General features: G+C 45.8%; 2 protein-coding genes across 2 annotated transcripts; both read right to left on the reverse strand.

Moving 5' to 3' along the window:
• Nucleotides 1-1,741: 1,741 nt before the first annotated feature.
• LOC146686792 (protein disulfide-isomerase tmx3a-like) lies at nucleotides 1,742-7,907 on the reverse strand. The gene is made up of 16 exons (XM_085437873.1): nucleotides 7,874-7,907; nucleotides 7,317-7,365; nucleotides 7,189-7,231; nucleotides 6,365-6,488; nucleotides 6,217-6,262; nucleotides 5,929-6,009; nucleotides 5,731-5,830; nucleotides 5,568-5,645; nucleotides 4,710-4,776; nucleotides 3,360-3,458; nucleotides 3,059-3,116; nucleotides 2,639-2,692; nucleotides 2,479-2,535; nucleotides 2,277-2,406; nucleotides 2,133-2,201; nucleotides 1,742-2,048 (listed from the first exon to the last, which is right to left on the reverse strand). Exons 1-16 carry the CDS (start codon nucleotides 7,905-7,907, stop codon nucleotides 1,869-1,871), a joined length of 1,269 nt encoding a protein of 422 aa, XP_085293999.1. The 3' UTR covers nucleotides 1,742-1,868.
• A 2,134-nt stretch (nucleotides 7,908-10,041) lies between these two features.
• Nucleotides 10,042-11,478, reverse strand: opn4.1 (opsin 4.1). The gene has a single exon (XM_085437871.1). It carries the CDS (start codon nucleotides 11,476-11,478, stop codon nucleotides 10,075-10,077), a length of 1,404 nt encoding a protein of 467 aa, XP_085293997.1. The 3' UTR covers nucleotides 10,042-10,074.
• Nucleotides 11,479-13,374: the final 1,896 nt, after the last annotated feature.

Below are 13,374 nucleotides of genomic sequence, written 5' to 3' on the forward strand. Positions count from 1 at the left end.
AAACTGGTCATGTGACTGCATGGCCACATCTGATTGGTAAAAAAGTTACCAGAAACGTCACTGGCCGCATGTGTTAAACTAATTATTTTTTTTAAAAAGTAACGAGTTGAATTTTGCAAATGTAGCAGAGTAAAAGTACCGTTTCTTCTTCATAAATGTACTCAAGTAAAAGTAAAAAGTATCGTGCAAAAAAGGTACTTTAAAAGTACATTTTTTTCAAAAACTTACTCAAGTAAATGTAACGGAGTAAATGTAACTCGTTACTACCCACCTCTGCATACAGGGGGCGTCCTGATATAACATGGCAGCCTCATGTTTCCTTCATGTTTTTACCTGCAGCACCGAGGATCTAACACCTGAGCTCAAGGTTTCCCAGCCCAGGGTGGAGTCTGTCTCTGTCTTAGATATGAAGCTAAATAAACACAAGTTATTACAGTTTACAGGAAGCGTAGTGACATGGAATAACTTTAACATCATGCAGTTATCTGTAGAGAAGCGTTTGGCTGATCAGAAGAGTGAAATGTTTGTGTCAGATTTGTATTGCTGGATTGTCATTTATGCCTAGAAATATATATTTGTATATGCTTAGAAGTATATAATTGTTTGTCTCATCCTAGGAGGTCTGTAACAACTGTGTAGCATGAAGAGGGGGGTGCGTTCACTCCTCTCCAGAGTGTTCTGGCATAGATCACGCACCCCTCTGGATCATGAGCAAGGTCGTATCTTCTCTTCTGATATATGGTATAGCAAACACACGTATATCTGTTTAAGTCTAAGTGCCTTTGTTTAGATGAGCAGCAGGTTTAGGGAAGTCTTTATGGGGTCACACACACACACACACACACACACACACACACACACACACACACACACACACACACACACACACACACACACACACACACACAGTACTCTTTGTGTGTGTGTAGACGTCATATGTTAATGAACCTATGCATATTCATGTGACCTCAATAAAGAGCAGTGTTACGAGGGAGCGGACGAGAGCGACTGGGGTCAAGCGAAGGAACGGCGTTTGTCCGGTTCTCTCCCGTGCACGAGAAACTCGAAACTTCGCCTGCTCGGTGTTCAATGCTTTTTGCTGTGTAGTTGAATAGTCTTGAACATTCCAGCGAATAGGTTTATGCTACAAACCTCAGTTTGGTGTTCTCGAGTTCTGCAGTCTGATAAAACCGACCTCAGCATCAAATCATTTTACTTGATAAGTCCGGATACTTCTTTCTCCTGTGCTTGAATTTTACTTTTGCGGCAGCATTCATTTCAAAAAGCTTAGCGATAACTGAGTTCCTCTCAGCTGTTCATCAAAACGGTCTACCTTAGTAGTTAACTTTTGTATAGCCTCAACAAGAGCAGAGTCGGATCTTTGTCATGGCTCTTAAGCTTCAAGGCAGGAGCTGTGGACTGGATGCTACTGCTGCCTGCAACCTCCGTGTAGTCGTGTTCACATGTGGAAGAGGCTATACCAGGTTTGTCTTCTTTTCTCGGTCGGCATGTCAGACTTCTGGTTCTGGGGATGCGTTCAACAAAAGAAAACAACATTCGGGGCGAGTAAAGGTGAGGCGACAAACACACACGTGCCCACCATCTTACCGCCAACCTGTAACACCGAGTACTTCCTGTGCGTACCTGTGTTGTAGCGGGACACAGGCTGGTTTGTGTTTGCACTCTGAATGAAACAAAGTTTCATAGAACACATTTTCTTTGCTTTTGTTTTATTGCAGCTGTTCTAACAGAACTTTTTCCATCGATGACTGTGGGATTCAGGCCGAGTTGTCACAGATCAGAGGAAAACGTCCTCGGCTAGGCCGTGATTCTGGATTGGTCTCAGGTCCTCTCGGTAGTCCTTGCCATCAGTCTGACTTCTTCTTGCTTTTTTTGTGGCCTCCCAGTGGAGGCGCTAACAGTGGCGTGCCATCTTCATCGACCACAGTGGGGCGGGCCTTAAAGCACAGGTAGCAGAAGCAGGCGCCGATGGTAAGTGGAAAGGCGACCAGAAAGCAGCCGAGCAGCGGCGCGTGGCTGAAGACGGGCTGTGTACGAGAAACATACAGTCAGACTGATTAAACAGGAAGCAGGATGATGATGATGATGATGATGATGATGATGTGACTTACTGCCAGCGTGACTCTGGTATCATAAACGAGGCGTCGGACTCGTTGAAGGGCGCCGTTTCCTCCGTGACCCTAAGGCAAAGAGCAGACAGATGTTCAGAATCCAGCAGCTGCTTCCTGTCTGGAGGTGAGCCTCACCTGACTCACCTGCATGCTGCCGTTCAGCACGCCGTCCAGGAAGTCCAGCAGGTTCTGCTCCGTTTGCACAGTGCCAGGGGGCAGGAAGTAGCCATCATTGGACAGATTCACCACGATGAATGTGGGCACAATGATCTCACTGTTGAAAACAATGACAAGTCAGAGGCGTCCAATCAGAGGAGTGAAGCTGATGTCAGAGGTGAAAACTCACCCCATCACCAGGCCGCTGATGTAATCAGAGCCGGCCATGAAGCCGAAGTACATCTCCCTGAAGGGGCGGGGTCAGACAAGAGTGGGCGGAGAAAGGTAGAGAGGGAATGAGATCGGAGTTCGCGCCCTGTTTCCTGTACTTTTCAGAATAAAAGTCTGACCTGCTGTAGATCTCTCTGTGCTCTGCAGCCACACTTTCCAACAGACTCTTATACCTGAACAGGTGACAGGAAGTGCTTCAGAGCACAGTTGCAGGTAAATTTTACCCTGAAGATGAGTACTTAGATACTTTTTATTATCATTGTGCAGTTGCTTGCACAGCACAATTCGAATGCAAGACCACAAAGATGCAAAAGTAAAGAAAACAACATACAAAGGAAAAAAACAATATAAGTAATATAAGTACACTATATTCATGGTATATGAGTTACAGAAACATTGAGGGGGTGTGTACAAGGACAATAATATAAAATCATAAATAAATAAGGGTGGAGGGGCTATGGTCACTAAGGATGGGACAGTAACTGCACAACCACCAGAATATTGCACAGAGGGAACAGAGAGAGAGCAGATGGGGTTACCTGAGACTTTCTTCACACAGGTGCTTCTCCTCCACCAACGCCAACAGCACCAGCTTACCTGCAGGACAGAGGCGGAGTCACTGCACCTGAGCCAATCAGCAACCAGTGAGTGAAATCCAGGCATTTCAGTGCTTTGTCCCAAACAGACCCGCCTACTTCCAGTTTCATTATTGTTCAGGTGAACGTCTCCCTGACAGGAAACTCCATGAACAGATGGGTCTGTTTCCAAAGTCAAAGTTGCTCAGTGCTTTGGCTGAAGGTACCTGATGACATCACAGTGCACTCAGGTGTTCTGTGGTACCTGTCTCTCCCATGGCATACAGAGTGTAGCTGTCGATCTGGGAGAAGTTTGGGAATCGTTCTCTGTTAATCCACAACTTCAGGTCCCCGTCATGTTCCTCTGAAAGACAGTAAGCAGCTTGTTTAAGTCAGGTGAAATGCACACAGCAAATGCATGAATTCCCCATGTCAGTCTGATTTGTAACAGAAGCGTTTTCTCAGAAGAGCTGACAGCAGATACAAACCACAAAGCTCCATGTGCACATGACGGAGTTACTAACCACATCAACCACACAAGATGTGAGACATCTTATTTCAAAGGATTCCTCAGTCTGCTTTTACTGCCACAACTTCCAATGACTGTGATCAGTTCAAAGTTCAAGCCTGGATCCTTTTAGCCTAGTTTAACCTGACTTCCATGATGGATCTCATTGTCACACACCTGCACTTCTTCCTGCTGACATTACTCCTCCTACAGATTCTCCCTACTATCAGTCAGTGTCCTTCAGCTGGGTGCACAGTGAGATTCAGCACTGACACAGCTCTGCTACGCTGGTGATGCTCAGCTGTATTTCTGTTAAACCTGAGTGAACACTTTAATGGATCTTCAGACTTCTTCGTTCTCAGTCCTGGTAAACTGAGCTTCTTGTTTGTGGTCCTGATAGCTTCTCTGAGGAGGTTATATCGGTTCCCTCATCAACAATATTAAATATTGGTGTTATTTTATCTATCTGGTCCAGAACTCAGCAGGCAGGACTGACTAAACAATTCTTGTTTCCCTTTGCTGTCTTCATTTTAAAATTGCATTGTTTTTATAGTTAATATTTACAGTTCAGAGCTAAAGTGTGTGCAGGACCATGTATGTTTTAATGTGTGAAGTATGTCTGTGAAGGTTCTCAGTCATCCAGGTCATCGTAGTCTAAGGAGCTTGGAAAGAAAAGCGTCTGGACTTCTTTGAGTTGCTTGAAGACGTTTCACCTCTCACCCTGGCTGATTGTGACCCACACCCCGGCTCATGTGATCAGGTAGAGGATCATCAGGGGGTCCTTTTGTCCCTCTTTGGGGGGAAACTCCCACTGGGTTTAAATCTGGGACTCTCCACCATTTGACCTTAGAACTGAAGAAAATTCTCGGATGAGAGGTGAAACGTCTTCAAGCAACTTAAAGAAGTCCAGACGCTTTTCTTTGCAAGCTCCTTTGACTTTATTGTGTGAAGTTACTGTGTTGTAGCTGTACAACACGATTTTCAATTTTTTTTGTAAAAACAAGTTTTGGTGGCTGAAGACATTTGTGCAGAGCTGTAGCTTTTTTGCTGTTATTTAATATTCCACGAGAAAGAGTTCTGTTGGCCCGTTCATCAAAATTAACTCACCGCTGTAGGTGAAGTAAGTCCCATCTTTAAATACCACCACAGCAGGCAGAGTGGACAGAGACACCGCCTGAAATAAAGACAGATTATCTACAGACTCGGACGCAGATTATCTACAGACACAGATTATCTACGGACACAGATTATCTACAGACGCAGATTATCTACAGACGCAGATTATCTACAGACGCAGATTATCCACAGACGCAGATTATCCACAGATTATCTACGGACACAGATTATCTACAGACGCAGATTATCTACAGACGCAGATTATCCACAGATTATCTACGGACACAGATTATCTACGGACACAGATTATCTACGGACACAGATTATCTACAGATTATCTACAGACGCAGATTATCTACAGACGCAGATTATCCACAGACGCAGATTATCCACAGATTATCTACAGACACAGATTATCTACGGACACAGATTATCTATGGACTCAGATTATTAGAGTTAGTTTTGAGAGCTCTCGCAAAAGTTCATTGTAATTTTTTTTTCTCCCATGTCCCTTGCGGGGCTCCGTATTATCTACAGACACAGATTATCTACAGACGCAGATTATCTACAGACGCAGATTATCTACGGACTCAGATTATCTACAGACTTGGACGCAGACATGTTCCTCCAGGGTGGGAATGATGAGTATAAACGTGTCTTTTTAAAGGAACACACTGACGTTCCAGGAAAATATTACACCTGCTGCTGGATGTCCACCACATTTTGAAACCTTGTGGACATAGGGGGGATTTTTAAAGTGTTTTAAAAAGTTTTGTCTCAGCATGTGGATAAGGTCAGCTCGATCAGGTGATGGACACGTTTGACCAACAGACGAAAGAGTTTTCTGACCTTCGGTAGGACGTCTCTGCTGGTTGAGAAGAAGTAAGTGTGGACAATCAGCTGCTCAGCGACTGACGTGTAGTTTCCCTGAAACACACCACAGGTCAGTTGTGTGTGTGTGTGTGTGTGTGTGTGTGTGTGTGTGTGTGTGTGTGTGTGTGTGTGTGTGTACCTTTAGCGGTGACGTGGCTCCTACATAAACAAACATGACATCATGGCGGCTCATGGCGTGCTGGAAGAGCTGCACACTACTAAGTGATCGAACCAGCGGCCTGAGCAATAAGACAGATTCCCAATGTGATATCATTGTGACATCACCGTCATGTTAAACATCATTTTCCCTTATTTTGTGTCGGCTGTCTAAACTCACCCAGCAATCCGATTAGCAAAGTCCATTATTCCATCTTTGGTTCTCACGCCTGAATAATTATATTTTATATTCTTCTTTAACCTGGAAACAGGAAACAGCTGGTTAAAGATCTGCAGCATGCCTGCATCACTGTCACACCTGTCACACCTGACCATGGTGTATCTCTGCCTGTTATACCACCTGACTGAGGTGCATCTGATGGTGTAAAATGAAACACCTTGTGGTGTTTGGAGCTGCGGTTTCAGTCAGTGGATCTGATGTGTGTGTGACGTCACAGTGAGGACTTACATAAGGATGGCTGGATACGTTCTGACGCGAAACTCTTTGGCCAAACCTTCAGACAGAGAGAACACATCTGACCTCTGGGCTTTTATTTTGACAGTCACAGACAACAATTTGCTGGTAAATCAGTGCTTTAATTTTTACAGTGACTGACCGGTGTTGGCAGTTGCATCTGATTTGCCGACGTGGACCGGAGAGCCGAGACTCCTATATTCTGATCCAATCTGATGCCAAACCGGATCCAGTTGTTTACAGAACGTACACCAGGGGGTGTAAAACTGCAGCGAGACACGACAGGGGCAGACGACACTCAGAAACACTCAAGAAGTACTCAGAAGATACACAATTGCATGACAAGTACTCTGAAATGAACCGCAATACAGTCTCAGAGGATGTTACTAACGTCCAATATCAGATTTCTCTCTGCTTTCAAAGCAAAATCGCTCTGCTCTGATTGGACCCGACTGTAGGATCAGGTAATCGCTCTGCTCTGATTGGACCCGACTGTGATGCAGGTGGAACGTCACCTGTGTTTTTTGTGCTTTTATCAAACAGAGTCAGTGCGGACGTGTTCTTTATCACGTGGAGTACCGCTCGGCTCCATCCTCAGACTTGTTCAGCTTGCATCTGTTTCCCCTCAGTTACTTAATCTGCAGGTATGCTCAGGTGGCCTCAGATTTCTACTGTCTTTGAACTGAACTTGGATTAAGTCTTTGTTCTTGATCCTAATCATATTTTTTTTTTACCCTGGGCAAACAATTACCAATCTGTACAACCTCTTAATCAGTGATCATTGATCACCCCCCACCCCGCCGAGACCATGCAGTGCTTTTCGTGTTCTTGGTTCTTCTTGTTCGGTTGTGTTTTAACGCTGCTGCATTCTGTGTTGCTGCTGCAGACACGTAGTGTTTAGTATTATTATTAATAAGTACAAATAAAAATAAGTACACACATTACACAGAGTAAACTCATCTGTACCTTGATGAGCCAGATTTCATCGTCTCCTTTTGTCTCCATGAAGCTGAAAAGACGATCAATCAGCCTGATTAGTGATTACTGATCATCAACCTAAAGTCAGTTAAATTCAACATTCAGTTTGAACTCACGAATCATCGAGCTCCTCCACGAACGCCGCCGCAGACGCAAACAGCAGCACTGACCACACACACACACACACACACACAAACAAAGGTCCATTAACTTAGTCTCCAGGCCATTTGACCCCGATCCCACTGATCATGCTCTGATACTTCAGGCCTTCGTTCACCTGATACATTGAGTCACATGACTCCATCAGACGTGGAGTATCAATACCTCCAATTAAAACTTTCAGATTAAAGTTTAATCTCACAAACATCAATCTGTGATCAGATGATTTGGGGCCGGCTCAGGGGGAAGCTGATTCTTAAAAATGGACTGTATGTGTTATTGTAGGGTCTACCTTACAATATAAAGCACCTTGAGGCGACTGCTGTTATGATTTGGAGCTATATAGATCAATAAAATTGAATTGATTTCAGCTGAAACCAGAAACAGATTCAGACTGTTTTCAGATTAACAGCTCAGTAATCTGACTGTAATCCATCTGTAGGTTCTCGAGTCTCGAGCTGCCCTTTCCTCACACTCTGAAGCTACGATAAAGAGGAAGAAAGTTTGGACGTACCTGAGAGCAGGACTGTGGTCCTCCTGTCCGCCATAATGGCTGAAACTGGATTAACAGCACAGAACTAATCTGCTAACACAGAACACACTGCTAATCTTACAGATTAGCAGGCTGCATTCAATCCACTCAAACTTTATTCACAGCTGCTTCACATCAACAACAAATGCACAGCTGACATTAAAGCTGCAGGAGGCCAGGGGAGACCAGCAGGGGGCACCACTGCACCAGAGGGAGACAGGAAAGAAGGACAGAAGAGGAAAGAGATTTGGAGAAAAGGAAGTGATGAAGAAGAAAGGAGGAGAAAATGGACAAGCGTTTTAATGTTTTCTGCTCTGATCTATCTATCTATCTATCTATCTATCTATCTAGATAGATAGATAGATAGATCTAGGCTCAAACAGAGCTCTGAGGCGTCTGTGAGGTGGGGAGCAGGTGGGCTGCACTAATGACAGTCACACAGATTTAAACCACACAGAGTGGAGGCTAATTGGCTCAAAGAAGGTGGACAAGAAGATGATTGGACTACAGTGATTTGAATGCAACCATCTGCTGATATTTTTGTTTTTGTGGTGCAGCATGAACGTCAAATGAAAATAACATCATCACCATCATCGTTTATTTATATAGCACTTTAAAAATACACAAGGCCGACCAAAGTGCTGAACAACAGAAACATAATGGATACCATAAGAATAATAAATACGATAAAATAATAAACATAGTGAAAACAATAAAATACAAGTCAGTCAACCACTGAATCAAAAGCCAGTGAATAAAAATGCGTTTTCAATCTGGATTTAAACACCATCACTGATGTCGATCGCCTAATGTGAAGAGGAAGATTAGCTCAGGACCTATGATAGAGAACGCTCGGTCTCCTCTCAGTTTCAACTCTGATTTGGGGACTGAGAGCAACAGCTGCTCAGCTGACCGGAGCGAACGAGTGGGGACAAAGGGCTTCAGCAAATCAGACAGATACGCAGGTGCCAGACCATTTAAAGATTTAAAAACCAATAAAAGAACTTTAAAATGAATCCTAAATTCAATTGGAAGCCAGTGCAGGGAGGCCAGGACCGGAGTAATGTGCTCAAATTTCCTTTTACCAGATAAAAACCGTGCCGCAGCATTCTGGACTAGTTGCAGGCGTGTCAGAGTGCCCAGTCCAACCCCTATTAAAAGGGAGTTGCAATAATCCAAGCGTGAGGTTATAAAAGCGTGGATACCAGTCTCCAAGTCACGCCTTGAAAGAAAAGGTTTAACCTTCGACAGACGCCTGAGATGATAGAATGATGATTTCACCACCGCATTCACGTGGCCATCAAGAGTAAGTGCAGAGTCGATTTTTAACCCAAGATTGGTAATCGAGCTCTTCAGGTGAAGGGTCAGAGCAGCAAGGTCAACATCAGGGATATCAGAGGAATGATTCGGGCCGAACAGAATTGCTTCCATTTTACGTTCATTAAAATTTAAAAAGCTTTGAGCCATCCATGACTTAACATCACTGAGGCAATCAAGCAGGAGTCTAATTTGGGAGCTATCAGAACGACTGAAAGGAAAATAAAGCTGGCAATCATCAGCATATAGATGAAATGAAACTTTATGTTTACGAAAGATCGCACCCAGTGGTGCATGTTCTTAATGTCCCATGTTAAAGAGTTTCTACATGCTTTACAGTACTGTGAAATTAATTTATATAGCATCCACAAATTGTCACTAGTTGATTCTTTACCAGTGTGTGCTTAATAATGAGACTTTACAGGGCGGCTTTCATTTTTTATTTTTGCATATAATTTGGAGCATTACACATCCTGGTTCATTTGAAGGTAAAAAACAACAATCCGGCTTTTTTAACATTTCAGGGTTTGATCTTTAGAAGTTTTGGAGATGTTGATGCTCAAACACTGCTGCAGATTTCAAATTTCAATCACGCCTCACACATCATCATGTTTCTGTGGTAAAAAAAAAACCTGAAGAAATTTAGCTTGAACTGAACTTTACTGACAAATTAATCAGAAAACCGAATCGATCACAGGAAAATCAATCAATATTCACATGAAGCTCAAGTTTCCAATCAGCTGCGTAACCGTGAGTAACACAGTGATGTCATCACCATCAAAGGCCTGCATCACTCCCTGATCTCATTTCGTCTCTCCATCTGATCAAAACCTTTGACCAGTAAGAGCAGAACCACGAGAGCAGCATCACAGAGGAAGTTTGGCCTCGAGCACGGCACCGTCACATGAACTGGCGTCGGTGTGGCCCACGTGCTGCCTCGGTGTGACGGAGTCCAAGGGGTTAGCGGTGACCTCTGAGAACGCCTGCCTCTCTGATCTTCTGCTCGAGCCGTCAGCATCGCTCTCCATCCAGCACGACTTGCTGTCAGACACTGAGGATAGGCGGTTCTGAGCCTGGTGGCCATTGGTCCTGACGCCGGCATTAAGCCGACCTTTTGGCGAGCTGGTAAAAGTGGTACAGCGAGACGAAGTGGCGCTTGAGCTGAAAGAGGAGCGCAGGTCCTTCTCCTGCAGCCGTAGCACGCTGCGAAGAAAAGGGACATAGTGACCAATGGCAGCGCGGTACTTTGGGTGTGTGATGGCATAGATAATGGGGTTGTGGATGGCAGAGGCCTTGGCGATGACAGCTGGCACCGAGTTCATGTATGGAGTCAGCAGGTGTGCGTAGCCAGCGGTGGCGGTGAGAGCAACCACAGAGTATGGCGACCAGGAAACGATGAAGAGCAGGATTACTCCCAGAGCCACCTTAGCCATTCGCCACTCGCTGCGCAGACGCTCATATGCCTTGTTGACCTCGCCACAGTTCAGCTGCTCTATTTCCCGCCCCGCCTGCTGCACTGCCCGGAAAATGGCAAAGTAGCACGCAGCAATGACAGCGAGCGGGATGAAGAAGACGAAGGAGAACAGCAGGAGGGTGTAAGTGCGTACAGCAGCTGTAAAGCTCATGTAGTCCCAGCTGCAGGATGTCTGCAGGCCTTCAGGGACGTAGGCGCTCCACCCGAAGAACGGCGGCAGACTCCAGCCCAGAGAGTACAGCCACACAACTGCCACCACCACCAACACTCTCTGATGACTCACCCCACCCAGCATCGCCAGAGGACGCGTGATAGCCAGGCAACGGTCCACCGCAATTGCCGTCAGCGTTATCATGGAGGTGATGCCAAAGAGAGCACCGCAGAAGGCGTACAGCTCGCAGGCCAGCTCCCCAAACACCCAGCGGCGATGCAGGCTGGCCACAAAGAAGACTGGAGACTGTGTCAAGGACATCAGGAAGTCGGCAACCGCCAAGTTAACCACTAGCAGGTTGCTGGGCGACCTCAGCGTCCGACTGCGACAGAACACGTAGATGACCAGAGCGTTTCCCAGCATGCCTGTTACCCCTACCAACAGGATGACTGAGCCAATGATGTAGTGGGCGTGGTCCGGGACATCCACGGTAGGAAACAGGTGAGACTGGGCGTGAGCACTCTGTGTAGGGGCGTGGTCAGGCAGGTGGAGCAGTTTAGACATCCTAACCTGGTGATGGTGCTCAGTGCAGTTTCCACCCAGAGGGCACAGAGCTGACTTCCTGCTCGAGTGGATGTGACTCATTGCGATGGCAGCCGGATGCCGGCAGGACGTCCGTGTGGCGTTAACAGGATTTCCGTCGGATGATGCTGAACGCTAACCGGATCGGTTGGATGTGGGCTCGAGCTCTCTTAGTTGGCTCTGCGTGCCGGCTCGGTCAGGCTGCGGCTCTTTATGTTGGCCTGATCGATGGATGGCGGTGCATTATCGAGTTGACCGATCCATTAACTCTCTGCACTCGGAGAAGAAGTAAACATCTGGATCAGATATGACCTGATTGCTGCAGGTTAATGTGGGCCGTTTCTGAGGTTAATGAGCTTTTAGTGAAAACACAGTCAGATGTTCGTTTATAGGTCACAGTGTTTCCTGTCCAAGTCCTAGAAATGAGCCAAATCATTAAGTCATGCCATTAGTCAAGGACAGAGGGGAAAACGGATGGTTTTGTTTTTCAGCGTTCAGAGCTCAGAGGTCAGTTTGTTCTTCCACTGAAATGGCTCAAAGACACAACCATGAAGAGGAGAGATCTGTGCAGTGTCACAGCGAGACGTCATAATCTCAGTATCTCAATACATTTTATTTGTTGGCGCCCTACTAAACCCAACCATACCAAGCATAAAAGACAAGTAGTAAAAACCAGCATTGGACAGCAATACTGGAGTCAATGTCAGAGAGGGTGAGCCAGTTTAAACAGATGGGACTCTTCCCCATAGTGGTGAGACGGGCAGAGGGAACAATCGGGTGAACGGCAGATGAAGACCCACGAGAATGAGAGGGAACGGCAACGTGGAGTGACTCACACAAGCAGGGATTGCCCAGGTTAGGGATACGTATGACAGCATTATTCTGAAGCAGAAAGTGGAACGACACCTGAGGAGAGGGCAGGTTGGAGGAGCTGCCACTATCAATGGAAAACCTGTGGGATATGGTTAGAGTGGAAGCTGTGCTGACAAACTTTAGTTTTATTACTACAGAGTTTGAGAAAATAGGAGGAGAGCCATGATTTAACCTCCATGAGGCAGTCACAGAGGGGGATGGGTGGAAGGCTGAAACTGGGTTTGGAGGAAATATACAGCTGAGTGTCATCTGAGGAAAACCGGCAGACACAGGAAGTGAACTTTCAATAATGGAGGAGCAGTCCCAGTACCGAGAAAAGAGTCAATAATGGTGGTAATAAGAGGGACCAGTGAGGTAAGAATAGAAAAATCCTTTAATTTCACACAAGCGGAAACGCTCCTTCATGCATCGAGGATGCAGCAGTCTGTCACTGAAGCAGCTCTGCAGCAACATCTACATGCATGGTCTGGGAGACTCTGTCCATCAGAGATGTTATTTTGGCCAGAGTCCTTCTGTCTCCCACCACCCGCACTGGGTCCAGGGTGCATCCCAGAACAGAGCTGGCCTTCCTGATGAGTTTATCCAGCCTCTTCCTCTCAGCTGCTGATAAACTGCTGCTCCAACACACCACACTGTAAAAAATGACAGATGCCACCACAGAGTCATAGAAGGTCTTTAAAAGCGCTCCCTGGACTCCAAATGACCTCAGCCGCCTCAGCAGGTAGAGTCTGCTCTGACCCTTCCTGTAAAGAGCATCAGTGTTGTGGCTCCAGTCCAGTTTATTATTCAGGTGAACACCCAGGTACCTATAGGAGTCCACTATCTCAATGTCCACTCCCTGGATGTTCACCGGTGTCAGTGTGGTGGGTCTGCGTCTCTGGAAGTCCACCACCAAGAAAAGCTTAGACTAGGACAGTGGGAAGAGGGTCCCTGGGGAGATGATTTAGACTCTTGAATCATTACTGATACATCTGATACTGAGGGGAGAGTGAAACGTGAACATTAGTAAATGGTAAACAAAGACTACAGATCTCAAGCTGCAGGTGGATACAGAGCTGCAAAGGATACAAGAGAGGGTTAGGTTAG

Source organism: Copadichromis virginalis, linkage group LG18, assembly GCF_057382275.1.
Source record: "Copadichromis virginalis isolate Kocher_CV1m ecotype Utaka linkage group LG18, C_Virginalis_male_GT1.1, whole genome shotgun sequence".
NCBI classification, from domain to species: Eukaryota; Metazoa; Chordata; class Actinopteri; order Cichliformes; family Cichlidae; genus Copadichromis; species Copadichromis virginalis.

Bases quoted from the DNA above. Each gene is read 5' to 3' on its own strand.
- LOC146686792 (XM_085437873.1), bottom strand. From the start codon at position 7,907: ATGGCGGACAGGAGGACCACAGTCCTGCTCTCAG. The intron at 2,693-3,058 runs GTAACCCCATCT...TCACCTGTTCAG, and splicing joins CTGTGTGAAGAAAGTCTCAG to GTATAAGAGTCTGTTGGAAA. The intron at 2,536-2,638 runs GTCAGACTTTTA...CCGCCCCTTCAG, and splicing joins CACAGAGAGATCTACAGCAG to GGAGATGTACTTCGGCTTCA.
- opn4.1 (XM_085437871.1), bottom strand. From the start codon at position 11,478: ATGAGTCACATCCACTCGAGCAGGAAGTCAGCTCTGTGCCCTCTGGGT.